Source organism: Abramis brama (genome assembly GCF_963993115.1).
Source record: "Abramis brama genome assembly, chromosome: 23".
Classification (NCBI taxonomy): Eukaryota; Metazoa; Chordata; class Actinopteri; order Cypriniformes; family Leuciscidae; genus Abramis; species Abramis brama.
In genome coordinates this window covers 15,045,225-15,072,586 of record NC_139985.1, presented here as the reverse complement: position 1 = coordinate 15,072,586, position 27,362 = coordinate 15,045,225, and the positions used below count along the sequence as shown (strand labels likewise).

General features: G+C 38.5%; 2 protein-coding genes across 18 annotated transcripts in view; one reads left to right on the top strand and one right to left on the bottom strand.

Annotated features, from left to right (window-relative positions):
• magi1b (membrane associated guanylate kinase, WW and PDZ domain containing 1b) overlaps nucleotides 1–20,909 on the top strand; it is a 132,830-nt gene extending 111,921 nt beyond the window's left edge. For 9 of the 17 annotated variants that reach the window (XM_084101117.1, XM_084101114.1, XM_084101104.1 and 6 more), the window contains 9 exons: nucleotides 2,759–2,850; nucleotides 4,421–4,613; nucleotides 6,342–6,644; nucleotides 10,042–10,245; nucleotides 13,537–13,630; nucleotides 14,248–14,335; nucleotides 14,749–14,892; nucleotides 15,933–16,071; nucleotides 19,072–20,909. In XM_084101117.1, the coding sequence (XP_083957243.1) occupies nucleotides 2,759–2,850; nucleotides 4,421–4,613; nucleotides 6,342–6,644; nucleotides 10,042–10,245; nucleotides 13,537–13,630; nucleotides 14,248–14,335; nucleotides 14,749–14,892; nucleotides 15,933–16,071; nucleotides 19,072–20,249 (2,435 nt within the window). In that variant the 3' untranslated portion in view covers nucleotides 20,250–20,909. Of the gene's footprint in view, nucleotides 1–2,758; nucleotides 2,851–4,420; nucleotides 4,614–6,341; nucleotides 6,645–10,041; nucleotides 10,246–13,536; nucleotides 13,631–14,247; nucleotides 14,336–14,748; nucleotides 14,893–15,932; nucleotides 17,334–17,437; nucleotides 17,518–19,071 lie in introns of those variants that run through there. The other 8 variants (XM_084101119.1, XM_084101118.1, XM_084101116.1 and 5 more) reach the window with 3 other exon arrangements.
• Nucleotides 20,910–23,412: 2,503 nt separating this feature from the next.
• Nucleotides 23,413–26,657, bottom strand: rhol (rhodopsin, like). Its single transcript, XM_084101142.1, has one exon. It carries the CDS (start codon nucleotides 26,606–26,608, stop codon nucleotides 25,541–25,543), a length of 1,068 nt encoding a protein of 355 aa, XP_083957268.1. The 5' UTR covers nucleotides 26,609–26,657; the 3' UTR covers nucleotides 23,413–25,540.
• Between the last annotated feature and the right edge of the window lie 705 nt (nucleotides 26,658–27,362).

Here is a 27,362-nt window from a genome sequence, read left to right as displayed (position 1 = left end):
ATTAAGGTTTTTGATGAAAACATTCCAGGATTTCCCCCCATGTAATGGATTCTATTGGGACCCAAACGGTAGAAGGTCTAAATGACAGTTTAAGTGCAGCTTCAAAGGGCTTTAAACGATACCAGACGATGAATAAGGGTCTTATCTAGCGAAACGATCGGTCATTTCCAAAATAAATAAAAAAGTTTAAGTTTTATAAGCACAAATGTTCGCCTTGCTCTGTTCTGTGATGCGCGTTCGTGACGTCACGTAATACGCAATTACGTTGAAAAGGTCACGCTTGAAAAATTTCTGTCCTGAAGAAAATGTTCTTTTTGGCTTTTTAATATTAAAACACCCAGGATACGCACACGAAATGGGCATTTTAAACGATAAACTGACACAAATACATTTGAAAATGTGTATATGGTCCTCCTTCCGCACATTTGTAAACACGTCAAGTGTGACCTTTTCAACGTAATTGCGTATTACGTGACGTCTTCAACGCGCATCACAGAACAGAGCAAGGCGAGCGTTTGTGCTTATAAAACTTAAACTTTTTTATTTATTTTGGAAATGACCGATCGTTTCGCTAGATAAGACCCTTATTCATCGTCTGGTATCGTTTAAAGCCCTTTGAAGCTGCACTTAAACTGTCATTTGGACCTTCTACCGTTTGGGTCCCAATAGAATCCATTACATGGGGGGAAATCCTGGAATGTTTTTATCAAAAACCTTAATTTCTTTGCGACTGAAGAAAGAAAGACATGGACATCTTGGATGACATGGGGGTGAGTAAATTATCAGCAAAAGTTTTTTTGAAAGTGAACTTCTCCTTTAAGGAGGAGGATGTAGGGACTATAGGGATGGGAAATTGGGAATCATTCAGAATTGGGTTCTGACATCTCTTAACTATTACAGTTCTTTAAAGGGGTCATCGGATTCAAAATTCACTTTTATATGGTGTTTGCATATAAATGTGTCTTTGCAGTGTGTGGACACAATTTTTGAGGATTTTTTTAATCCTCAAAAAGCCTAAACACACTCAATAATCAGGCTGTTTGAATTTTCTGAGCACTATGATGTCATAATGCTCATGCTCCGCCCTCGACCACTGACGGACTGTCCCGTATTAGCATATTTCTGCCCTCACACATTCTACACCCCCATGGCAGAGAGGGGTGGGGTGAGCAATTGCTCATTATCATTTAAAGAGACATGCACCGAAAAAGGTCACTGTGAACAAAGCTGTTTTTGAGGAGTTAAAAAGGGTGTTGTTTTACACAACCATTGAGGAATTTTAACCAAAGTATATTACAAACTTTATATGAACACCCTAAACAATCATACCAACTTGTGGAAAATGGGCATCCGATGACCCCTTTAAGAGTTCCATTAACAATTATTTTAACTACTCTTCCTTAATGGGAACATTTTTTATTTAGTAGGCAAAAGATATCATTTCAATAATAAAGTTAAAACTATATACTAAAAAGAATTGACTCTTTAGAGTCATTCATTTGGGAATTGGTCTACACTAATTGCGCCATATGTTTTATGATTCTCTAAAAACTCATTGAAATAATTCATTTGGGAGTTGATTGACTAAAAAGAACCAAATCATTAGAATCATTTGTTTGAAGGCTTCACTGGTTGAAGTGTATGTTTTTGAGTCACTTAACAGAACCGGCTAATGGGAGCCAGTTCCATAATCAGACTGTTGCGGTCCTTGAACGGATTGAGAAATAAATCATTGACGTTTGATTGGGTTTTTTGGACCAGCTTGAAAACATTCAGTTCAATAAACTCAATGAGCAGCTGCATTGAGAGGCTTTAACACAAATGAATGTAAGGTCTATGCCATAATGCACAATTTGCAGAGTCTGCCACAACCGTCCTTGCTTCTTAATGGAGATCGAACGGTGTGGGAAAATTGCCCATGCAGCAGCCATTTTGAATGGCTCTGGAGCAATTCTACTTCCTGTCTCTGTTACAGTAAATTGCTGTACATCTGGTTAGACTGGAGACGGAGGTCATTGTGTCTGGCAGCTGCTCCACACATCCAGTTGCATTTCAATAGCTTCACGAATCACGAATCCAGAGCATTTGTTGTTAGCTTACGTTAACCGAAGCCCATTCTTAAAGGTAAGCACATTTAAAAAAAGATCTCCGGTAAAAGCTGCCTAGAGCCACGGTTTCCAGCTCTCTCTATTTAACAGGCATAAGCGTCCCCTGACAGAACATCATGTGATGCATTGGAGAGCTACAGGGTCAATAATGTAAAACCTGACAGATTGCTGATGTCTGCAGGACTTTAAGTCTAAATGAGGGGGAAGCTCTGCTGGTGCTTGTCCTGACTGATTTGACATGGAAGTGCTGTGGTGAGACGGCACACAGGCGTTGGTGTAAGCTCAAGGGCACATCTGCTTCAAAAGACCTCTGGATTCTCTCTTCTGCTTCACTTGATCTGTAATATAGATTTAAGCACGTGTGTCAGTGCTTATCATTTTCTCAGATGGAAATACCTGATAATCGGATTGTAATATGTGAATTAATTCAACGAGCAGAGTAGTCATTATATTACATCTTCATTGGTGTGAACCAATTAGAAGAAAATCCAGATGTGTAAGAACTAGATGCAATCATGAAAGCGACATTGTTCGCTTTTCCTTGAACCAGCAGCCATTCTTGAAAGAGGCAGGATCGGGATAATCAAAGCTTGTGCGTCATTCTGCAGGTGAATTGATCTCGGTCTCAAGCTATTTTTCTTCCTTTTCAGTACCTGATTACCAGGAGCAGGATATTTTCCTGTGGAGAAAAGATACCGGCTTTGGATTCAGGATCCTGGGAGGCAATGAACCTGGCGAGCCGGTAAGTTCAAAGAAATGAGTGCAGGCCTCATTTGTGCAGTTCTGCGAGTATTGTGTTCATAATAGTTTGTTCATTTATTGATATTTATTATAGTTGTTTATTCGTTTAATTCGTTTAATCTGCTGTGGTTATGGGTAGATTACATGAAGTTATTTCCTGTGGTTTGACGTTGTAGGCCATCTAAACCAATTTTAAATATAATTTAGCTAAATATTTTATAATTATTTTACATGCAGCTGTCATACTGCCTACATGGATTTTCTTTTAAACACATTTGTCTTACCGCAGGGCCATTTAAAATGAAATGATGAAGGCAAACAGTTTTAAAATTGGTTAAAAAAAAAAACATGTACCACTTACAGGACCTAAAATATTATATTATATTATATTATATTATATTATATTATATTATATTATATTATATTATATTATATTATATTATATTAATTCTAACTCAACACCATTATTTAAAAAAAAAAAAAAAAAAAACATTACTACTACTATTTATTGTCTTGTATGGATTTGTCCATTTGTCAAATATAGCATGGTATTAATAATAAATACACAATAAATATAGTATTTATATTATTTAACATTTTTCTTTATTTTTATATTTTTAGTTTTCATTTTAGTTTTCGTAATTTTGTTGTACTTTTGCCATTATTTGATTTTATTCGATTTTTGCATATTTAATTTAGCTTTATTTATTTTTATTTCAGTTTTAGTAATTTTAATACTTCAACTTATTTCAGTTAGTTGTCAAGGCTGTTGTTAGTTGTTGTTTTATTTAATCAAATATTCATCTTTTTAAGGTTATTTCAATTAACTAAAACAATTTTAATAGTTACTTTTCAAAAATATTTTATAAAAACGTAACAACATTAATTATTAATTGGTTTATTTTAATTAGTTATAATGCCAGACAGATTTTTTTTTTTTTTTTTTTAATGCCTGTGTATAAAAACACTCACACTCTTTGACTTTTCCAAAGTCACCCAACAAATATAGACCCTTTGAAGATTTTCCAAATGTGATAGTCCAAGCATAACCAAGATCTCACAATCAGTCTTCACATCTTGTGCATGATACCCATTCCTATGTGAAATGTGCACATTACAAACACTCCGCTTTTGGCAAAACTTGTTCCCAGTGAAAGCATCTGCCCTGTGTGTGTAGGTTGACAAAGGCTTTGATGTGTGCAGCACAGCCTCGATCAGTCAGAATATATCTCAGACCACCAGTTCTTCCCTTTAATGAGGCCACGTTACATCTTTGAACTGATGAGCCGGTTTCTCGGACTCTAGTCCTTGAAGAATGAAAAACGAGCTGTCCACAATACTGCTCCTTTCTGCTGGTATAAGGGATGAAAAAAATTCCATAGAGGTTTTACTATTTGGAGAACATTTCACAACCATTAGACTTAAAATAATCTGACATTTCAGTGTTTCAGTGAAGTTAAACCCCTTGACAGCTTGAAAAGTGATGAACCTCAAGGGTTGAAGTTCAGTTTGGCCAAGACAGATTTGTTTCAGAACTCTTGTTAACTCTCTTTTTGTGTCTGTTTGTACAGATTTATATTGGCCACATTGTGAAATATGGAGCTGCCGATGAAGATGGGCGTCTGCGATCAGGAGATGAGCTAATTTGTGTGGATGGAACGGCTGTTGTGGGAAAATCCCATCAGCTAGTCGTTCAACTCATGCAACAAGCCGCAAAACAGGGTCACGTCAACCTGACCGTGAGACGCAAGACTGGATATGGATGTAAGCAGACTCCAAAATATTATTATTGTTGAGACAAATTACGGGCCATAAATATTTATTGCTAGTCATGAAACTGTATTTTACATTTTTATTGAAAAATATATTTTGTCCCTGTGATAACAGAATTATGTTAGCTGTTTTTCTTTATTTTATACTTCTTCATTATTTTGAGAAACCGGTCAATGGGTCACCTGCAGAGATGATCATAAGCCAGTGTCAGTCACTGTCACAAAAACGTTAAACCACATTTAGTTGCTCATATTTCCGTTTCAATGGCTTAATGCAGGAAATTTACAACGTGTGTTGAACGTGGAGAAATCCATTTTTTAACCGTAGATGTCACTTACATTTGCAAAGTTTAAACTACTATTCTTGCATGTAATCTAACCATACATTCCTTATAAAGTTACTAACTAACTATTTGTTCATTTATTTTGTTTTATATACTACTGTTCAAAAGTTTATTTTATTCCTGGGATGCCAAAGCTGAATTTTCAGCATCATTACTCCAGTCTTCAGTGTCACACGATCCTTAAGAAATCATTCTAATATGCTGATTTGGTGCTCAAGAAACATTTCGTATTATTATTAGTATTACAGCTGAAATAGAAATCCTTTGTAACATTCTTTGCGTAAAAATCTTACTGACCCGAACCTTTGACCAACATTGTACATTTTATGTATTAATAATTCAGAGTCATTGCCCCCCAGAGTCATTGCAGTATTTCATGACCAGAAAAGATAATCTGTACCTGAAGTACAGTATCATATGTCATTCATATCAGTATGTTAATTCCAGAGGAAGTGTTAATTACAGCTTACATGTTGCACTCTACATCCCTTACGTAATGACCAGCATGACTAGTGGAATTGTGAATTATGCAGGATTTTGCGGCCTGATTATCCATTCCTATCAGACAGAGTTTATTTAAATGAGAGTTCATCATGGCACATGTTAATGAGGGTACGCCTGCTGACTCTGGCTAATTAATCTATGCGGGGCTCTGTGTCCCATATGTCAGGTTTCAAAGTATAAGTTAACCTTGTTCACTTATCCAGGATCACCTACCTAAATACAAGAGCAGAGCAAAGATATTTTATACATCCAGGGAAATGTTGATTTTATCTAATTACATGTCCTGACTACTGTAGCTTGTTTCCGCCATGGAATAAAGAAGAAATAAGATAATTGCAACTTTTTAGCTCACAGGTCTCATTTTTTTTCTGGCAACTGCGAGTTTACATCACAATTCAGACTTTGTTTCTCAGAATTTCAAGTTTATTTCTCACAATCTAGACATTAAAACTCCAATTCGGACTTTATATCTCAGAATTCGGAGAAAAAGTCAGAATTGAAAGAAAAAAAGTCAGAATTGCGAGAAATAAACTCGTAATTGCGAGAGAAAAACAGCCTTTTATATTCAGATTTTCTCAAAATTGTGAGATATAAACTCGCAATTACGATTATAGATCTCACAATTGCAAGAAAAAAGTCAGAATTGCGAGATAAAAAGTCGCAATTACCTTTAAAAAAATATAATTATGTGGCAAAAATAAGTTTACATATTTAACCAACTAATGCAGTTCAGAAGCATGTTTGGTGCATAGATTATAAACGTGATTGAGTTCCAGCCTTTGCCTGTCCTGAAGTGGTTTCTCCTTGACTTGCAGAAAATAAATCTCTCAGAGTGACCTTCCTAACCCTTCCCCAACCCTCTTCCTCCTCAGTGGCAAAGGTGGATGGTGAGATGCCTCCTTCTCCAGCCTCCTCTCACCACAGCAGCACACAAGCCCCGTCTCTAACCGAGGAGAAGCGCACGCCACAGGGCAGCCAGAACTCCCTCAACACGGTCAGCTCCGGGTCGGGCTCCACTAGCGGCATCGGCAGCGGAGGTGGAGGCGGCAGCAACAACACGGTGGTCCCCAATGCCATCCAGCCCTACGATGTTGAGATCCAACGAGGAGAGAACGAAGGATTCGGATTTGTTATTGTATCGTCAGTGTCGAGGCCTGAAGCAGGAACCACTTTCGGTAAGTTTGTTGAATTGTTAAACTGTCATTAATGTATTTGGTTACACTTTATTTTAAGGTGTCCGTGTTACAGTGTAATTGTATATTTAAGTACTGGGGGTAACACTTTACTTGAAGGGGTGTGCATAAGACTGACATGACACCGTCATAATCATGACATGACACATGTCATGAATATGAAGGAGGTTTTATGCATGTTTATGACAAATGTCATTAAGTGTCATTCGCTCATTTTTAATGCAAATATGACATTGTGTGAGATGTCTTTGTTATGGCAACTTGACTTTACTAAGACAACACAACCTGTCATAAATATGTCCTAAACATGACATAGCAGATTAATTATCAAACTTAAGAAACCACTTAGCTTTATGGGTTAACATTCCATTAAACTGTCATGTGGTTGGTTTTGACATTGGCTGTCATGAAGCCATTATAACATTTTAATGACAAATTAAATTTGTACCACTGTAGTTGAGGTCAAGAAAAACATTCATGACACAGTTATAATGGCTTCATGACAGCCAATGTCAAAACCAACCACCTGACAGTTTAATGAAATGTTAACCCATAAAGCTAAGTTGTTTCTTAAGTTTGATAGTTAATCTGCTATGTCATTGTTTATGACAATTTATGTTGTCTTGGTAATGTCAAGTTGTCATGACAAAGACACTGACAGGTTATGATGTATTGGTTTATGTCAAGTTGTCATAACAAAGACATCTCAAACAATGTCATATTTGCATTAAAAATGTCATAATTGAGCGAATGACACTTAATGACAGTTGTCATAAACATGCATAAGACCTCCTTCATATTTATGACATCTGCCATGTCATGATTATGAAGGTGTCATGTCAGTCTTATGCACACCCCTTCAAGTAAAGTGTTACCATTGCATGTAATTATGCATAATTTTACTCTTATTGCTATGGTAAGTGCATGTAACATATGTAACAAGGACACTGTAAAATAAAGTGTTACCATGTATTTTTTTTATTTATTAAATATCCAGACAGAATACATTTAATCTGCCTATAATTTTAGTAAAAAAAACCCTAGCGTTCCTGTTGCTCAGCTGATGGGACCATGGTGCTAGCAATGCCGATGTCTTGAGTTTGATTCCCAGAAAGCACTAAAATTACTAAATGTATAGCTTGAATGCACTGTACATCACTTTGGATAAAATCGTCTGCCAAATGCATAAATGGGAACAAGCAATCACATATTTACATATTCGCATATTTGCATATTCACTTCTTTTATATTATAAAGAGAGGAAAGGAGAGAAAGAGGATTCACATTCTTCTGGGAGCTTTTTGCCTCTGAATGGTGCTTTGGTTGTGGTTTTCACTTTTTGGTGGGTGTGGGTTCTTTGTATTTTCCTTACGCCAATCTGCCTGTCCTGTGATTTTCTTATTTCAAAAGGCAGAGTGTTCGCAATGCCTGCCTGAAGCGGGGTCGATATCCACCCTCTCTTTGAGGCTGTATTTCCACTCTACTTCCCAAATCCAGACAAGTCTCCATTACACAAGATGGCTGTAGAGTTAGTGAAACAGCATTTACATTGTCCAAATCTCACTATTTAATCACAGCAGTTGCCAACAGCATTTTCCATCATTTTAACAATTGTAATTGATAGAGAAATCAAGTTAGTGAAAAGGCAAATGAATTACGACATCCCATGTTTACATACTCAGATCCTCCTTCGTCGTGTTCACTCTTTAAACTCACAATAGCGCCGTTGGCAGCCTTCACGTAAGTGTACACTGGATCCAGCAGGCTCGATGATGACTCCACGTGGGAGTTTTGTTCAGAGCGTTATGATGGAAGAGAGGAATGACAGATCCATGTTTGAGAGGAATAAAAGAGAGGGAGCAGTGCTTGGCACTCCTTTACTACAGTAATGAAACGAGTTCCTGAGCCAAAGTCTCTGTGAACGAGAACCTCAGAGCAAGCAGAGTTCCAGTCATTAGTATTACAATCAAACTACAAATCATCTTCATAGAAATGTGACAAGCGTGACAGGTTCAATTTTATAGTTGTACTAAAAATCCTGTCCAAGTGCTGTCCAAGCACTGCAGGAACTGGGAATGATTTTAGCTCTAGGAAAGCTTTTTTGGGGGAACTAAATTAGCTCCTTCTTCAGAGTAGGGTCTAAACCAACACTATACAGTAGGAACTAACAGTGACGTAAATGTACACTGATATTTAGAAAAAACAGCTTTTTAAAAAAGCTGTGTAAACACACAGATTATAGGCCATATATTTACTCCATGAACTAACTCTACGAACATGGAAAACAGTGACAGGTGGACCCCTCAACCTTTACACTAAGGAGAAAATCTTTGAGGGGCAAGCGAAACATGATTATGTATTTCTGCTCAGCTAGCGACATTGGGCATCAACTATGAAAATGCAGTGTTCAAGTAAAAAAAAATGTATTTTTTTTTAAACTAGACCTTAGACCTTGCTTTTTTTGCCATTCCACTGGTGTGCATCTAATGTTTCCATTCACACAGAAAACGCATTCTGTGTGAATGGCACCTTAAGCTATTTTTGTTGCCATAAGTATACATATAACCTAGCAGATAGGTTTCCTGAGATATCACATCTGTCTCTGTGCCAGCTCTAAGAATTAAACAGGCAAAGAAACGAGTCAGGGGGGTTTACATTTTTTCCTTTTTTTTGGCATCAGAAAACTAGCCAATCAGAAATGTGTCGTCTGACTGGAAAACATTTTATGCATTTGCGAACCTTGGAAGGTGGGTTTTTGAATGGAGGTCATTGTGGTTAAATTCAGCAAAATGGCAGAAATGAGCAAAAACGGCTAACGGCACCTTTAGGGGTGCACTGCAGTAAGTAAACCACAAAAGGCAAATTTGAATAATCCTAATCCAGTCATTTTTCATAATTCATCACACAGGCAGAGTTACAGTACAATGCGGTTCTCTTAGGGAATTTCAAGAGTTTACACCTTTTTTTGCATAATGAATAATTCAAAAGCGGTGGTGATTATTCAAAGGATCTGAAGAGCGCTACAGAAACGATGCTCAGGGTGATCTAGCATGCATCCGAAAGTCTTTAATATCGCCAGATTCAGCAGATTCACTATGTGCTATTGACCCCCCCTTTGCTGTCCATTCAGTAACATGCTTTTATCTGTCACAAGTTTCTTTTGAGGTGTATTTTGCTTGCAGGGCATAATCTGTGGGCATTCTATGAAAATGTTGGCACTTTAGCTTGGTGGCTTGATGTATTAACCCCTACACATTCTCTCTTTCTCTTTTCTCTCTTTCTGTTTCTCTTTCTCCATCCCCACCAAAAAAATAAATAAAAAACAAACATAACCATCTTAATTCAAACTCATACATGCTCAATCACTGTTGGCCAAAAGTTGGAAATGCATGTGTGGCAATGCCTCATAAAATAGGTCGCATCATTGAGGGAAGCCCAGCCGACCGTTGCGGGAAACTAAAAGTTGGAGACCGGATCCTGGCTGTAAACGCCTGCTCCATCACCAATAAGTCCCACTCGGATATCGTCAACCTGATCAAAGAGGCTGGAAACACGGTGACGCTGCGGATCATTCCAGGAGACGGTCAGTTTCTCTCTCTCTCATTCTCTTTCCCTTCGCTCAACAGCATAGCTGAGATGAGAACATATTGGACATGTGGGTGTGCGCAATATGTGTAATAGCACGGCATCTCAGCACACTGCTCTCGTGTGTCTCACAGTAATAATGTAGATGGTACATTCAGCCTTATTAGAAGAAGAATAATGAACAGGAAACTGTGAGGGGATCAACACAATGAATATGCAACACACGCTTTTATAACCTTAGAGGCAGAATACCTTCGTATTGTGCTGTTGTAATATTGACAGATGGCACACCAGCAAGGTTGGTTGCGGAACAAAGACACAGCCGTGCATAAGCGTCATGCACATTTCAATGTTTCCCCAGAGATTTTAGTAGTGACACCATTGGTTGCACTTGCAGCAGGATCTATGTGCTGCATACTTTATTAAATAACAAAAATCAAAATAGCCAAACATTCAGATTACTCTGAACTTCTCAAAAACCAATATATATTGACGATAACGGACGGAGAACCACTGAAAATAAGGGCTGTAAATACACAGGGAAACACTAGGGACTTAGCTAGATAATTAACAAGACACAGGTGAGACGCATGAGGGCAAATCGAAAACCATGGCAACAGAAGAGCGTAAACAAAGAAAACACAGGAAACTGAACTGAGAACTGTGCAACTAACTCAAAGTCCAACGGAAGCAAAACATAGACCAGACGTGAAAAGTAGCAAGTGTTTTTTTTTTTTATGCAACTTTTAAGAAAAATTACATCTTTGGAAATTAAGTGAAAAGAAAGGATTGTTTTAGGAACATATTTTATTTGCGAGAAAAATATGTTTGTTTATATATTTGTTTATAGAAAAATATATATTCATAGAATATAAAATGTATTTATGTATAGACCTTTTTTTTTTCGCTTTTAATGCTAAACAAAAACTCTTCCTCTGACCTATATCTAAGTACTAATTAGTTGTACTAAGTGTTTTATTTTCTTTGATTAAGTCTCATCTCACCTAGGGCACCAAGTGAGCCAGAACTGACACTGGTTCCCCCTCAAAAACGTGAGTTTTGGCCAATGGTGTAAGAGCTCATGGTATATGCGTGCATGCATGTGCCAGTGTGTCTGTTCACAATACTGAGTGTTTTCCTCAGAGGGGAGGCGGCATGCAATAATAAAAAAAGTGAAGTTTCCAGTGAAGTTTCGGCTCTGCTGTAATATGTGATGCCAAATACACTGGAGTCTGTCTGAGTTCTTCATACTCTTTAATCGGAGAGCGCTGGCATACTATGGGAATTTCCAAAATTGACAGAATGTGGATGTGTACGTCTGGTTGTGTTTACAGGAGAGCGAAGACGGTTCGTTCTGGGCAGTTTTTCTTTTTTGCTTCCCTGAATGTTACTTGACTGCAGTTACTAAACTGTAGTCTTTTGGTTTCTTACTGGTTTCTGCGCTTAATTTATGCATCATTTATAGTTTATGCATTTTTTTTGTGCTTTCTGAGTGGAGAAAAGAGGAAGGAAAAAAAACAACAAGATAAAACCATGAGATGAGGAAAGCGAGAGAACGCCAAGACTGTTCCCAGCAGAGTGATGGGGAAAGGCTATTTTAAGACGGTGGGATTCACGGGTTGTGCACTCATCAAAGTCCCCTCTCGCCCCCACAGTGACTGCCCAGTGGGGCGGAATTAAAGCAGCTTTGAGCGCAAGCAACAGCAGCCCGCGTTTCATTGGTGACAGCTGATTTAAGAGTTAGGCCGATGCAGTCAAAGCAAACGATCCAAGATCAATTAAACTAGTACAGTGGTTCACCCACAAACGAATAAAAGGAGAAGTTTTGAAGAATGTTTAAGCTGCTTTTTTCCTTTTGACAAAAGCACACAATGACTACAGTCTGTCAAGCTCCAAAAATATCTATATATATTATGTTGTTAAACATTCAGTCTCTTATCCTCACCAAGACTGTATTTATTTGATCAAATATACAGTAAAAACAGTAAAATTATATATATATATATATATATATTATTATTATTATTATTATTATTATTATTATTATTATTATTATTAAATTTTTTTTTTTTTTTTTTTTTTTTTTAAATAACTTTTCTTTTTTAATATTTTTTTTTAATGTAATGTATTCCTGGAATTCTCAGTAGCCATTACTTCAGTCTTCAGCCTCACATGATTCTTCAGAAATCATAATAATATGCGATATGGTGCTCAAGATATTTATTATAACCAATTTTGAAAACTTTTGTGCTTCCCTCTGAAATTTTGAAATATTTTTGTGGAAATCACTACCTTTCAAAAATTTAGAGTAAGTATGATTTTTATTTTAAAGGACGCACTAATTTGATCAAAAGCGACAGTAAAGACATTTATAATGTTACAAAAGATTTGTATTTCAAATGAATGCTGTTTTTAACTTTCAGTTAATCAAAGAATCATGAGGATAAATTATCATGCTTTCCACAAAATCAACAATAAGAACCATTATTAGCAAGTGAGCACCAACAGTAATTTATAATCAGCAAATCAGCATATTAGAATGATTTCTGAAGGATCATGTGACACTGAAGCTGAAAATTCAGCTTTGCCAGTTATTTTGAATAATATCTTATCAAATAAATGCAGCCTTGGTGAGCATAAAAGACTTCTTTCAAAAACATTAGAAAATCATTATTATTTCAAACTTTTGACCGGTAGTGTATGAGATATGACTTGTGCAATACTTTCCAAGACCGAAAATGTTGTCATTATTCATGATAAATCTGACCTTCTTTATTAGGTTTTTCAGTTTTATTCAGACTTGCTCTAACTCTAACCACAGCATGAACACTATTCAGGATATCTTAATTTACTGTATGTTCCATTGAAAGAATAAAATCATACAGGTTTGGAATTGCATGAAAGTAAATAAATGATACAGAATATCTATTTTTGGGTGAACTATCCCTTCAACACATGCTGTTGTAATTGTTAATGCGAGGGTAGATTGTGATATGAGATTACAGACAAAAGAGGAAAATTGGGTGTTCGGCTTTGCATGGTATTCGGTCATTAGGCTGTAATGTAATCTGTGATGAGAAAGCTACAGCCAGAATGATAAATGTGCCGGTGTTCCTGCTGCCAAGCTGGAGTGCGCTTGCACAGTGCACTAGTGCTAATGTTTTGTTGTATGGAAAATGGGCCTCTGATACTTGGTCCACAGGGTACGCTTACACACTGCACATGCATTATGGGTAATGATGTGGAGGCTTCTGTATCTTCCTTACCATTTCTGATGTTCCCCCCGCAGAGTCCTCCAATGCATCACTGCTGACCAACGCTGAGAAGATTGCAACCATAACTACCACACACACCCCTCAACAGCAAACTGCACCTGAGCCAAGGTACGTGCCACACACCTCAACTTAATAATAAACAGCCATTTTGAGTTGGAAAAAAAGAGGAATTTGAAGTAATTTAAGTAAAGTATAATATTCTTGATGGTTGCTCGTTATTTATTTATGAAAGAAAATCACATCAGGCCACTCCATTAAAAATGTAATGTGGCTCCAAAATGTATTTGAACACTTAAGTCACATTTAAAAATGAATGAACTTCATTGCATTTGGTGATAATAAATTAAAAGTTAGTATCAGCGCTTTTCTGAAAGCTAACTAGTTTGGGGTCAGTATTTAAAATAAAAAAATAAAAAAATAAAGAAATTAATACTTTTATTCTGCAATGATGCATTGAATTAACTGTTTTCGACATTGTTAATAATAAGAAATGTTTCTTAAGCACCAAATCAGCATATTAGAATGATTTCTGAAGGATCATGTGACTCTTAAGATTGGTGTAATGATGCTTAAAATTCAGCTTTGCCATCACAGGAATAAATTGCATTTTAAAATGTATTAAAAAAGAAAACGGCTAGCTTAAGAGTGTCCAAAGGCTTTTTGGGGGTGCAATGTATCAGTGCTCATTATTTTATAAAAGGTTTGTCTTTTTTACTTCTTCCCAGAAACAACACCAAACCAAAACAGGAGTCTTATGAGTTCAAAGCCCCACAAGCTCCGCCCCCTCCAGCTCCGACACAACCTTCAAATCAGGTACTTCGCTCACTCCATTCCCTACACTGCCGTCTCCTTCAGATGTTCTGCCCTCTGAGAGAAGACATGCCAGCAGTTTGATGGACTGTCAAAAACAAGAGACCGTAAAATGTTTGAACCACCAAAGCGAATTTGTGACTAATTTTACACTAGAGATTCTTTTATTCTATGTTTGTATGGTGGCATTTTGGACTTTGAATGTGTTCGTTGGTGTCTCTTGATGGACCTAACTAAAATACCATCAGAGCCAGATCAATTATTTAAGCTATTCTACGAATGATGCTACTATCAAAATACATTTTAGTTTCCTGCTGGTGGCTTATGTTCCCTTTGTTGAAATGGGAGCCTTGACGAAATAAATGCACAATTACAGATTCATCACTGACCTTGGCGTGTATGTGTTTGTGTTTTAGGATGCTGAATTCTACTCTGTTGATCTGGAGAGGGACAATAAAGGCTTTGGCTTCAGCCTTCGAGGGGGTCGAGAGTACAACATGGACCTGTATGTGCTGAGACTAGCAGAGGACGGAGCAGCTGTGCGAAACGGAAAGATGAGGGTGCGTGCAGCTAACCCTGAACATGAATCAGGATACACATATTAGGATTTAATCATACGTGAATTAGAATCAGCATCTGAATATGAGTAATCTGAACTTAGATTCAATAAATCACCTAACAAGATGCCCCAGGATAAGTTATGATAGATAATTAATAAATATAAATTAATAAATGTTCATTTGATTTATTTTATATTATATTATATTATATTATATTATATTATATTATATTATATTATATTATATTATATTATATTATATTATATTATTTCTGTTGAAGTTTGATTGGATACAATGCCTTTCTCACATACAAAGATGTGTATATATAAGCACTTTATTCTTCTTTTTAAAAGTTGGTAATTTAATGTTCATTATATTATATTATATGATTTTCTAAAGTGATAGATACATTTCCTACTGAAGTTTGATTACACACAATGCCTTGTCAACAACAAATACTATATCAAGCAGTGTCTTTTTATTCCTTTCTAAAACTTTTATTTTGCTCCCCTAACTATACAGTTAGTTGCATTTCATTTAATTTACTATTGCTTCCACAGTTAGAACCACCCACAACGACATCTGTTAGCATCTGTATAACACATTGTCCGACTCAGGACCCAGTCTTGCATCGGACTAGCGCTTTTTATTTCTATCCCCATTGTCATCTTAGAAGTGATGTTGAAATGTGGCTTTTTAAAGTAAATGAGAAATGGAGAGATTAACTGTCCATTAGCATCAGTGCAAACAAATGAATTGCACAGCCGCTGTACTAAGCTCTGCAAGTTAGATGAGAGGAAAGCAACACATAGCGACTCTGTGAAGCGCAGCGAGTTGTCAGCCGAAGACCCACTTATGTGGTATTCCCTTGATGGTAAGCGCTGACAGATAACCAGAGGCAGAGAGGAAAAATAGAACAAAGGAAATTCTACCTTCCTCTTCATCTTTAGCTTTCTATATGCATGACGATGTTTACTGGATGTCACAGCTAAATATAGGTACCATTGCCTTACTTTTATCCTCTCTTCATTTCTTCATAGGTTGGAGATGAGATCCTGGAGATCAATGGGGAGAGCACCAAGGGCATGAAGCACGCCCGTGCCATTGAACTGATCAAAAGCGGTGGCCGAAAAGTCCACCTGGTCCTAAGGAGGGGGGACGGCTCGGTGCCAGAATATGGTGGGTCAATCTACGAGAACATCCCCTTCTCCCCTGTCTTCACACCTTGAGGAGTTTCCCCCGCGGGGGTCGACAACACCACCACCTCTTCTTTTCTGCGCACTCTGACCTCCTGCTGGGTGATGGGCCTTCCTCTTGCTGCTGTTGCCCCCCTTGCCTCTGTGCACTGGGCTAGCCTAGGGGACTATGGGATATGTGGCTTTTGGGTGGTGGTTGTGGCACATGCTTTTCGTAATACTTCACAAGAATTAAAAACAAGCAAAGCGAGGAGGCAGAAATATTAACGTTTCTAAAACTGGATATACGTTTATTGTTTTTCAGAGAGAAAAAAAAAAATATGATAAACTCCTTCATGCCCTCCATTGAGGTGGCATGACCATGTCAGTGAGTTGTAACATATTTATGATATTTATTGAAGGTGAATGTAAGCTACTGAGAAGGGTCTTTAAAGAGACTCCATGACTACAAACGCATTCTGGTATCATTAGCCGTTTCGGTGAAAACTCACAATACTGTATTCCACATATTCACCGATCGTTTTGCACGTTGTACATGTCAACTGCTTCTTTGCAAACATTGCAGATGGTTCTTAAACTCCACATTCCATTATCAAATTTATTTTGTGTATCTAACGGATTGTTATCGGACGTTACATCCTTTCATTTACAGACAGAAAGCAACTCACTTATTGAGCATAATGTCAGTGCCGCATGATGTCAGTGAATATCTAAATGTGTTTTTTTTTTCTTGTCAATTTCCATAATATTTATGGAAAATTCATGTACTAATTTGCCACAATTATTTTTTATGTTTTTTTTGTTTTGTTTTCGGTCTTGACCATTTAAAGATGCTCATTCATGTATTTTGTCGAGTTCAGAATGTGATATAATGTGTCCTTTCCTGCACCAACATGATATCTCTGTGAGGTTGTATATTTTTATACCATTTTGTACTTGTTTTTCTCATTTTTCTCTTCCATGTCTCACCACTTTTGTTTTCTTTCTGTTTGCAATGTAAACTGCTTCATATGGTGTGTGTGTTTGTGCACATAAGCTTGTTACGGCATCCACATCTCACTGTCTTTGGGTTGATTTTGCAGCTGGGCGAGGATGTGTGTGTGTGTGTGTGTGTGCGTGTGCGCGCGTTTGGTTCCGGCTCTCTCTGTTACTGTTGATTTTTCACTCAAGGGTGGGGGCGTTTTATGGACAATCTCTATCTTTGACTAATTGATAAAATAAACACTGTTTCCATTGCAAAAGAGCATAACTCTCTCACGACTGTTGTTTCAGGGATCTAAATACTCTGCTTCTCTCTCCTTTTTTATCTACTCTTTTCTGTTGTTCTGGGCTCTTCCTTCCACCCATAGCGATGGTTGCTCCCCAAGCCGCTGCTTGTATGAGATCTGAAAAGACAGGAGAGCCTGCTTTCTACCAAAATCAGACCACGGTTTGTAGATCCCGCGTTCCGTCTCATCACATCTCTGGCAGTTTTCTGTGCTGTGGCTTCCACTCAACTGTACTGTCCCTTGCAAGTTCATTTACACAAGAATGCATTGCCAGTGCTCTGGCCATTCCTGACATTGTGACCTGAATGAGTGGGTTCATTCTTGCATTTAGGTTTGCCGACATCACCACAGACAAAATGAAAACCTCATCAATGAATGCATTTTTTGTTGTTATTACTGGGTGTTTTTTTTTTTTTTTTTGTCATGCGTTTCTTTTTTTTGTCGACGTTTGCCACCCACCAAAGCCATTACCTGGTACAGGTAAATCTTCTTTGACTCTTTGGATCCTTGTCTATCTTAGGCATGTAGAAAATATGTAGCTCGAAAGCGCTTCTACATGTAGAATCTTAGTTTTAAACTGCTTCAGAAAAGAGTTGTGGGAACAAAAATGTTTGCCTGCAAGTTTTGCCTCAGGTTTGTTACATCCATTTTTTTCTAATCATTTAGACATGTCTATCAAAAACCAGTCTGTTATGTTTGGAGTTAAATAATTCAAAATCAATTTGAATAGAGGCAGCAAATGCATGAGTTTGTGTCAGATGAGAATCATCATCTACATCAACACTAAAACCTTTTTTAATTGTTGCTTCAGAGTAGTAACAGAATCACCAAGTACGTTAACATGCGCAGATACAACAGGCTTTTGCATAGCCGAGTTCCAGTCATCATCTGTCTGTCCAAAGTATACATGGCAAAGCATAATCAAATATTTAGAAAAAAGGTCTCGCTTCACTTCTGTCTTACAATGCAGAGGCCAATTGTAGTAACCACTTGTAGATTAACATGTACACATGCTGGGCAAAGCTGAACTCTAATCGCATATTTCGGTTTGTTCGTCCGACTTCACAAGACTAAAGGCTGGAATACACTGCACAACTTTTTAAACTCTGAACAGATTTTATACACAAGGCATCATTCTCTAACTGCCAACTGTGAAAATGGTTACAAACAAAAAGTGGGCATCACACATTAAATGACTGAAGTTCACACTAACAGACTTTCTTGTCATTCCAAACCAAACAAATCCATGCGGATACATGCTCCTTGTTGCTAGGAGATGCATGAGAAATGAAAACACTGTGTTCTAAAATATCAAATACTGTATGTTTGATTTCCTCTGACTGGAATTAATCATAGTCTGAAGCTAGCGAATCAGACTCTGTGCCCCTCATACACTACATGAGTTTCTTTGAAGTCCAACTGACCAAAATACTTTCGGTGACAAGCATTGCCTCCAGATTGCAAATCTGGGCAAAAGTCATGTAGTGGATTCCAGCCTTGATTTATTGTTTTAGTTCAACTGATATCAAACTTTTAAAGTGCATGCAAACGTACTTAATGGGGGCACTGTTGTCTAGTCATGGTAACAGCCAAACCAATATCAGCGTTTCATGGAAATAAAGTAAGGATAAAGACACATTCACAATCCATCACATACAGTAACTTGATATGTGTTCAAATAACTGAGTTCACCCATAATTACTCATATCTTACAGACGGCATCAACGACGGCAACGGCCTCAGCGCCGGTGCACAAACTGTTTCGGAAGTGAACGCAGCTCCTCCCGAAAGTCGGCCCCACCCACCATCGGAGTCCAGCTATCCACCAGACCTTCACAAATCATCACGTAATGACGACAGGAGAGGGCAGGAGTCTGGCCAACGGGAGCACGGCCACCGGTCAAATCACCGTCACAACAACCACAGACACCGCTCCCCCGAAAAGAAAAGCAGGAGCAAGGGTCACGGAAAGGACAGCGGAACTTCAAAGCCTCACAAGAGGAAGGGCGACAAGAAGAGGTCCAGCACGGATGACTCACAGCATCATCACCACCACCACCGCAGCCACAACCAGAACCACCATCACCACCGGAAGCACCGCTCCCCAGACAGGCGCAGAGCTCGGAGTGCCGAAAACACCTTGGACAGTCGATACAACCAGAGACAAGGCCGCTCGCCAGATAGACGGCATCATCGCGACTCGTCCCCTCGCAGACACAGTTCCCCTCAGCGTTCACCCCACCGATCTGGTCATCGCCGCAGTTCTCCTTACCGCCGTAGATCTCCCTACCGCTCCCCTCAACGCTCCAGATACCACTCTCCCTCAAGACGCCCTACGGCTTCTTCAGATAAACCCTACAACGATGAGTTCGACGATGTGCTGGATGTGACCTTAAAGGAACCTCCTCCTCCGAAGCCTCCATCCCGCTCCGAGAGCATTCCACTTTTGGCGACATCCCTGGACCGGCTCAGTCTGGGTAACACCCTACAGAGAGAGCCACCCAGCTACCTTGAATCCTATCGCGATTCGACCCTTCTCCGTGGGGCTTCTCGTGACGGCACCTTTCCCCGCGTTCGGACGCCCAACTCGGTTTCGGCCTTCCAGAACTACAACTCTTTATTGAGGGGCCGTTCCCCTGTGAGAAGTGGGGGCAGACAGGATGGAGACCGTAGAGTCGAGTCACCAGTTTCATACTCATACCGGACGAGGAGTCTAAGTCGAGACCTGTCTCCCATCGGAGGGTACCGCGATGAGGAGGAGGAAGAAGAAGACGCCTCTCAGCTGAGTGGGTATTATAGCACGCTCAGATCCAATTACAGTAGAGCTAACAACAACGTACCTGAGCCGAGGAGGAAGGCCTACAAAGAGAGCTCCAAAGACCTCAGCATCTGATGGGTCGACTAGGAAGGACACCATACCCAGAGCCCACTGTCCACACGAGCCTTCATCCAAGGACTGCGCAGACCCTGGATACTAAATTATTGATTTGAAAACTGGTGTTTTCTCATGGTTGAACATCTTTACAACTCTCAACAGCAGAAGAATGATTTCTTTTCTTTCCATCGAAATGTCATTTTGGTTTCTTTTATGACCCTTTTTATAAATCTGCTAGCAGTTCTACAGAGTTTGACAACTATGTATAAAGAAAACGATTATGTGCCTAACAGTACCATTCTTGGTGTTTTCTTTTTGTTTTTCTTTTGTTTTGTTTTATAAAGGACAGCCTTTTGGACTACTGTCCGATTCTGAAACCTTCTGTTACAGAGAGCCCTCTCATGCACCGAGCAGCTCAGTCAATGTGGTGCTCAGACATATACTGTGCATGTCTTTACACTTTCAATGTCTTTTCTCTCTTTTATTTTCTTTCTCTTCCCCAGTGCCACTGTTTTTTAGACATTTGACCAGAGTATAGCACAAGCCTGCATTCGTTTGTATATTTTTGACAGTTTGCAGTATGTGTACATTCAGAGGTGATCATTTTAAAAGAATGAAGGGATAATGAAATAAAAACTATGATGATAATGTTCAAAAAATAAAAACAGTATATATACACATCTTGATGGTCTTTCTTATAATTCTCATGCTCATGCACAAAGAGGAAATGGGCTAGTTAGCTGATCGAGCGGAGGATAACTTGGACAGTGAAATGTATTCAAGATGGATGCGTGTGGGAGGTATAGAGATGGTGTTTAACTGCACTGGGTTCTTCAACACTTTGCCAACATGTCTGGAAAATAAAGAGGAGGAGAGAACAAAGACTTTATCGTCTTGGCAGTTCAAAAGGTCAAGGAAAAGAGATTCAATACACTACCCACGGAGTCTACAGCTTTTTAAAAATCCAGTGAGAATGACTCCTCTCGGGTTATCAGATGAATAAGAGACTGAGTGTTTCTCTGGTTTAAAGAGAATGATGTGAATGCATAAAAAGAGAAGCCCTTCAGGTGTACTTTGTTCTCTACTACAGCCCTGGTAGGGATAGGCTGGTTAGGGATAAGAGTGAATTAGTATGTCCTAACTTGAACAACACAACTTTACAGAATGATCATAAAAATTACAGATCCAGAAAAGTGTTCTTACTAAACTTTCAGTTAATTTAAGTTTGCCCAACAAAATCTAGGCCTTAAAACTATTTAGTTAATGCTGGCACAGTTTGGTCTATAGCTAAATATTTAAAAAGGTAGAAAGGATTTTTTTTTTACAGATGAAAAGATGACTGTGCAGAAGAACTATGTGTGATTGAGAGTTCTCTAATATCTGGCACAAGACAAAAGTGTTTGATTCATTCCTGGAATGACATAGTGTTAGTTGAGCTACCTGGTGTTATTTTGACCTCATTTTAGTCCCACTGGTGCATCCAAGAATAGAAGGCCTACATTTTGGAGAATGAAAAAAGAATTGGAGTGACGTAAGCTACAGACACTGTTGCTTTCCAGCCGTGCAAAGTATGCTGACTTCCCAACATCTCGATCCAAGCAAAGAAATCTGTCTGTCTGTCTTAACTATTGTTCTGGTTCGATACAACCAGAGACAAGGCCGCTCGCCATCTATCTATCTGTCTATCTGTCTGTCTTAACTATTGTTCTTGTTCTGTCTGTCTGTCTGTCTGTCTGTCTGTCTATCTATCTATCTATCTATCTATCTATCTATCTGTCTGTCTGTCTGTCTGTCTGTCTGTCTGTCTGTCTGTCTGTCTGTCTATACTATAAATGATAAATGATTTAAGTATTTTAGTCAATTTTTAAGTACAATCAACTTGGCTATTTAAGTCATTTCAACTTAAATTGCATTAAACTGATTTTAAAAAGAAATTTTTTACAGTCTTTCTATCTGTCTATCTATCCATCCATCTATATATGCTAGCATTTGTGCCCTTCTCTTCTTTTTATGCAGGTTTGAATTTGTATTCTGTTGTTCATCAGGGGGAGGGTAGGAGGTTTCTGGGTTGCTATAGTTACCTCAAGGTCATTTTTACAGAGTTTCATAGACATTTGTTTGCAGAGAGCCTGGCTCAAAAAGCATATAACGGTGATATAAAAAATGATCATGGAAACATTGATTGGACTTCAAATGTTTTAATTTTCCATGCTCACATACATGACAGAAAATGCATGCATTTGTTTATAGTTAACTTGGCAGTCAATGTCATTGTGTCAATGGTGCCTTGATCATTGTTTGGTCAAGTTTTGCTACAAACTGTTCTCTATTGTAGTCTAGTTACGTTTAACATTAAGTATATAACCAACATTGCCAGTTACATTTAATATGAAAGGGATTATTTAATTCATTCTCTGAAAACCTTTGTATTAATCTTGATCCTGTTTAGCACACATTGTTTTGCAGCTGGTAAAAGATAACATCGAGACTGAATTTTTGCAGTGATCAGTACATCTCAGATGATGTTTGCATTTACTTGATTGATATTCTGGTGCTGCGTAGCCAGTTTATTCTGCTCAAATTAATTAAAACTAAATGATTTTGATTGATTCGTTCATGTTGATACATAACATTGATTAAATATGTGGGTTATATAAAAAAATTGAAATAATATATATAATCTTATGCCTACCGAGCCTGCATTTGTTGGATCAAAAATTTTGATGATATTAGTATATTTTATTACATATTATTACATGTATGTATTATGAAATATTATTAAAATATTAATGCAATTTAAATTTGTTTTCTATTTTAATATATTTTAAAATGTAATTTATTCCCGTTATGGCTAAACTGAATTTTCAGCATCATTACTCCAGTCTTCCGTGTCACATGATCCTTCAGAAATCATTCTAATATGCTGATTTGCCGCTCAAGAAAGGTTTCTGATTATTATCAATGTTGAAAACAGTTGTGTTGCTTATATTTTTGTAGAAACTATGATTCTTTTTTTTTTAAGATATCTTGTAACAATGTAGAAGTCTTTACTGTCACGTTTGATCAATTTGATGCATCCTTGCTAAAATCAAGTGTCAAGTGTGTATTTATATAGCGCTTTTCACAATACAGATTGCATCAAAGCAGCTTCACAGCATTAAACCAAAATAACACAACAAGGTTGTTTCTAGTGTAAATTTATTGATTGATAAAATTAAATTAATATCCCCAAAATATCCCATATATAAAATCCCAATTATGAATATAATGTATAAAATCAGGATTAAAACCCAGGTCCTCTTGCACACTAAGGGCCCTATTTTAACGATCTAAGCGCATGGTCTAAAGCGCAGGGCGCAAGTGCACTTAGGGTGTGTCCGAATCCACTTTTGCCAGTCTAACGATGGGAAAAATGGTCGGCGCACTCGGTGCATGGTCTTAAAGGGTTGTCCCTATTCTCTTAATGAGTAATGGGTGTGTTTTGGGCAGAGGCGGACAGAGTACACAGCTTCATTACTTGAGTAAAAGTACAGATACCCCTTGCTAAATTTTACTCAAGTACAAGTAAAAGTACTACAGTCAGATGTCTACTTAAGTAAAAGTACTAAAGTACTTGTTTTTAAAAGTACTTGAGTATCAAGAGTACAAGAGTACATTTTCTAAATATTGCATTACTACTGCCACAGTGCTTACATTGGTAAACACAGCAAACACTTGAAGCGAAAACTATCATTAACTTGTTCAGAAAATTGAAATAGTCTGGCGAGGTGGGGCACGGGTTGGCACATTCCCGGGATGTGATATTTTTTTTCCAAGATGGTAGGGGAAGACTGATGAATATTCATTAGGGAAGTCATCCCTGATTGGTCTGATGACCTACCCCTAACCCCAGCCCTAAACCTACCCGTCACTGGGGGTCTTATGACCTCCCTAACCCCGCCCCTAAACCTACCCGTCACTGGGGTTAAGACCAATCAGGGATGACATCCCTAATGAATATTCATCAGTCTTCCCCTACCATCCTGGGAAAAAAAATTATCGCTCCCGGGATGGACCTGCTGCGTCTTCATCCATGGTTTCGTCTCTTTATCTAAATCTGACCATGGAGTTGACTTTGGCGGAAAGCTGAAGGTGATTGCTGATAGGCTGTCCCAATCAGTGGCGCCTGCACAATCCAGTCACATTTAAGAGGGAAACAACAAATTGAGGGTTTCCGAGATTTTTATTTTTTCCTTTTTTTATATTTTTTTTTAGAAGAAGTAACGGGTACTCACGGTTATGGATAGAAATGTAGTGGAGTAAAGAGTACAATATTTGCCTCTCAAATGTACTTGAGTAAAGTCATGAGTACTCCCCAAAAATGATACTCGAGTAAAGTACAGATCCCTCAAAATTGTACTTAAGTACTGTACTCAAGTAAATGTACTCAGTTACTGTCCGGCTCTGGTTTTGGGCGTAACGTGCAATAAACCAATCAGAGTCTCATCTCCCATTCCCTTTAAAAGCCAGTTGCGCTCACACCATGGCGGATTCGCCTTTTACATGGCGGAATTTGCAAGCGGAAAAACTGAATGCTTCTCTAGCGAGGAAACGGATTTGCTTGTGCGCAAGGTTAAAGCGTGCAAGCAGACCATCTAATGGACAAGCCGGATTCCACCATATCTTTATGTACACAATAATAATCTTTTACATTGTAATCCTTTTATTTTTAATATTCGGCATGTTTTGTGTGCTGCTGCGTGTCCCTGTGTGTTTAAGCAGAATGTGCCATTGACTTTAGACCAGGTTTTTGTTGGTCAATGGCGCAAACTATTTCAGTTGCCTCAAAATAGTAACGTTTTACAACCACGTTTTCAGACCAGCGTGCCCATGGGCGCACAAATAGGCGCAAATGCATTTGCTATTTAAACAACGTGGCGCAGGACATGAAAATGATAACTGCGTCGGGCTGAAACTAGCAAATAACACTTGTGTTTCGCCTGGCGCTGCATTGCACCAGATATATGATTGGACCCTAAGAGTTTGAGACAAAAATACTAGGTGCGTGATGCATCTGAATTCACATATAAATATATAAAGTGCTATTGTTATGCTATAATAATAATAATTGCACATATTATAATTTTTTATATAAAATCATTTTATCCCATTCACTGTCTTAGCTTTATTGAAACGCCTATGTACCGATATATTAGTATACAACTCCATCTGCCGTTTCAGAATTGTCCATATGTCCTTACAGGGAAGTTGCTGCCATAGGTAGCAGGCAGTTGTATTGTGTATTCCACAAATAACCTTGAGCGTGACCCTCAGGCAGAAGATGCAGAGCTGGAGGAGACGGATGAGGTCGCTGTCTTGGACTTTGAGGTGGAACTTGCTTCCTCCTCGTCGTGGAATGGATCATTTCCACAGAACAATATTAACATCACGGAGTGACGGAACTGCTTATTCATCATGACGTAAATGAGCGGGTTGTAGAGCGCTGAGCTCTTGGCGAAGAATGCCGGGATGGTCATGAAAATGGGGCTGAACTGACTCCCCTGGTGGGTGAAGATATACCAGGCGACGCTGGCGTAGGGGACCCAACATATTAGGAAAGCGATGACCATGAGGATTACCATTCGGTTAACTTCTCTCTCGGCCCTCTGGGTAGTCTCGGATTCCTGCTGCTGGGCGGCTGCATCCTTGACAGCGCAGAGCAGACGGCCGTAGCAGAAAGAAATGACGATGAGAGGGATCGAGAAGTGCACGACGAACATGTAGATAACAAAAGACTCGTTTTCAGTCTCAGGATTCAACGTGTAATAATCCACTCCGCACGAACACTGCAAGCCCTCAGGAATGTAGCGGGACCATCCGATTAGAGGCGGTATGGCACACGTACAGGCCATCGTCCAAGAGAAGGCAACACCGAAGGTGGCGTGGAGTCGCGTGAAGCGAAATTTGGCGAAGGGCTTGCAGACGACCACCCATCTCTCAAAAGCCAAGACAACCAGAGACCAGAGCGCGATCTCACCGCCAAGCGTAGCGAACAGGCCCTCCAAGTTGCAGCCGGCACGTCCCAGGACGAAATATCCATGTAAGGAGGTGTAGAAGGTGGTCGTGAATCCCCCAAACACCATAAAGAGGTCAGCCACGGCTAAGTTCAGAAGGATGTAGTTCAGGGGGGTTCGAAGTTTCGTGTTTTCAACGGTCACATACAGTGTGAGGCCGTTGATGATGGTGCAGGTAATGATGAGGAAGAACATGTACGCGGCGACACAGTAATACACCCCTTCCGATGCCAGGTAGTATTGTGGGTACTCGTATGGGCTGCGCACCACGCCAGTCTCATTAGACATGGGGATGTAAAAGTCCGGTCCCTCCGTGCCATTCATGATCGCTGGTTTGTTTCTCCACCCCTCGCTGTAGGTTTGTTTGGTCTGGGAAAGTGAGCACACTCAGTTTATGTGCCTTTATAGGACAGATTATAGATTATCATATTTGACTGCTCAGCAGAATATGGTTTAGACAATGCTTATGTTAATCTCTGCCTGCACTGACACTCATCGTGTGATCAGGTTATGTGGATTTAAGCTGTCTACATCAATTGGGGTAAACAGATCAGTTGTTGTGTAGAGCAATTTAAGACAACACACCTCATGTTGTCTTCTTATTCAATGTATATATAGCCTATCTTTAACATATTCATTCATTAATAATTTTACTCCACAACTAAATAGTCTGAGTAGACAAATGAAAATATACATGAACTTTTTTTCTGCATAAAGATTTTAGGTTAAAAATAAAACTGAAAGTTTTATTATTATATAGATTTTTTTATTATATTATATAGGATTTTTTTCCCCTATATTTGATGTTGCTTTTGTAAGTTATTCACTAGTTTTAATACGCTTTTTGTTTTGATTTCTATTTTGTAGATTTAATGCTAATAATTAATATTTGACCCTAAAGTGCCTTGATGTATTATAGTTAAATTCAAAACAAAAGCTGTCATAAAAGCTGTTGAATAGTATGAGAGGAATTCATTCATTCATTCAGTTTCTAATTTTCAGGATTGTCCTTAAATTCTAGTTGTGGTCAAAAATAGTCTAGAAATTAGACTTTGTTAGAATATATACCTATATTCTT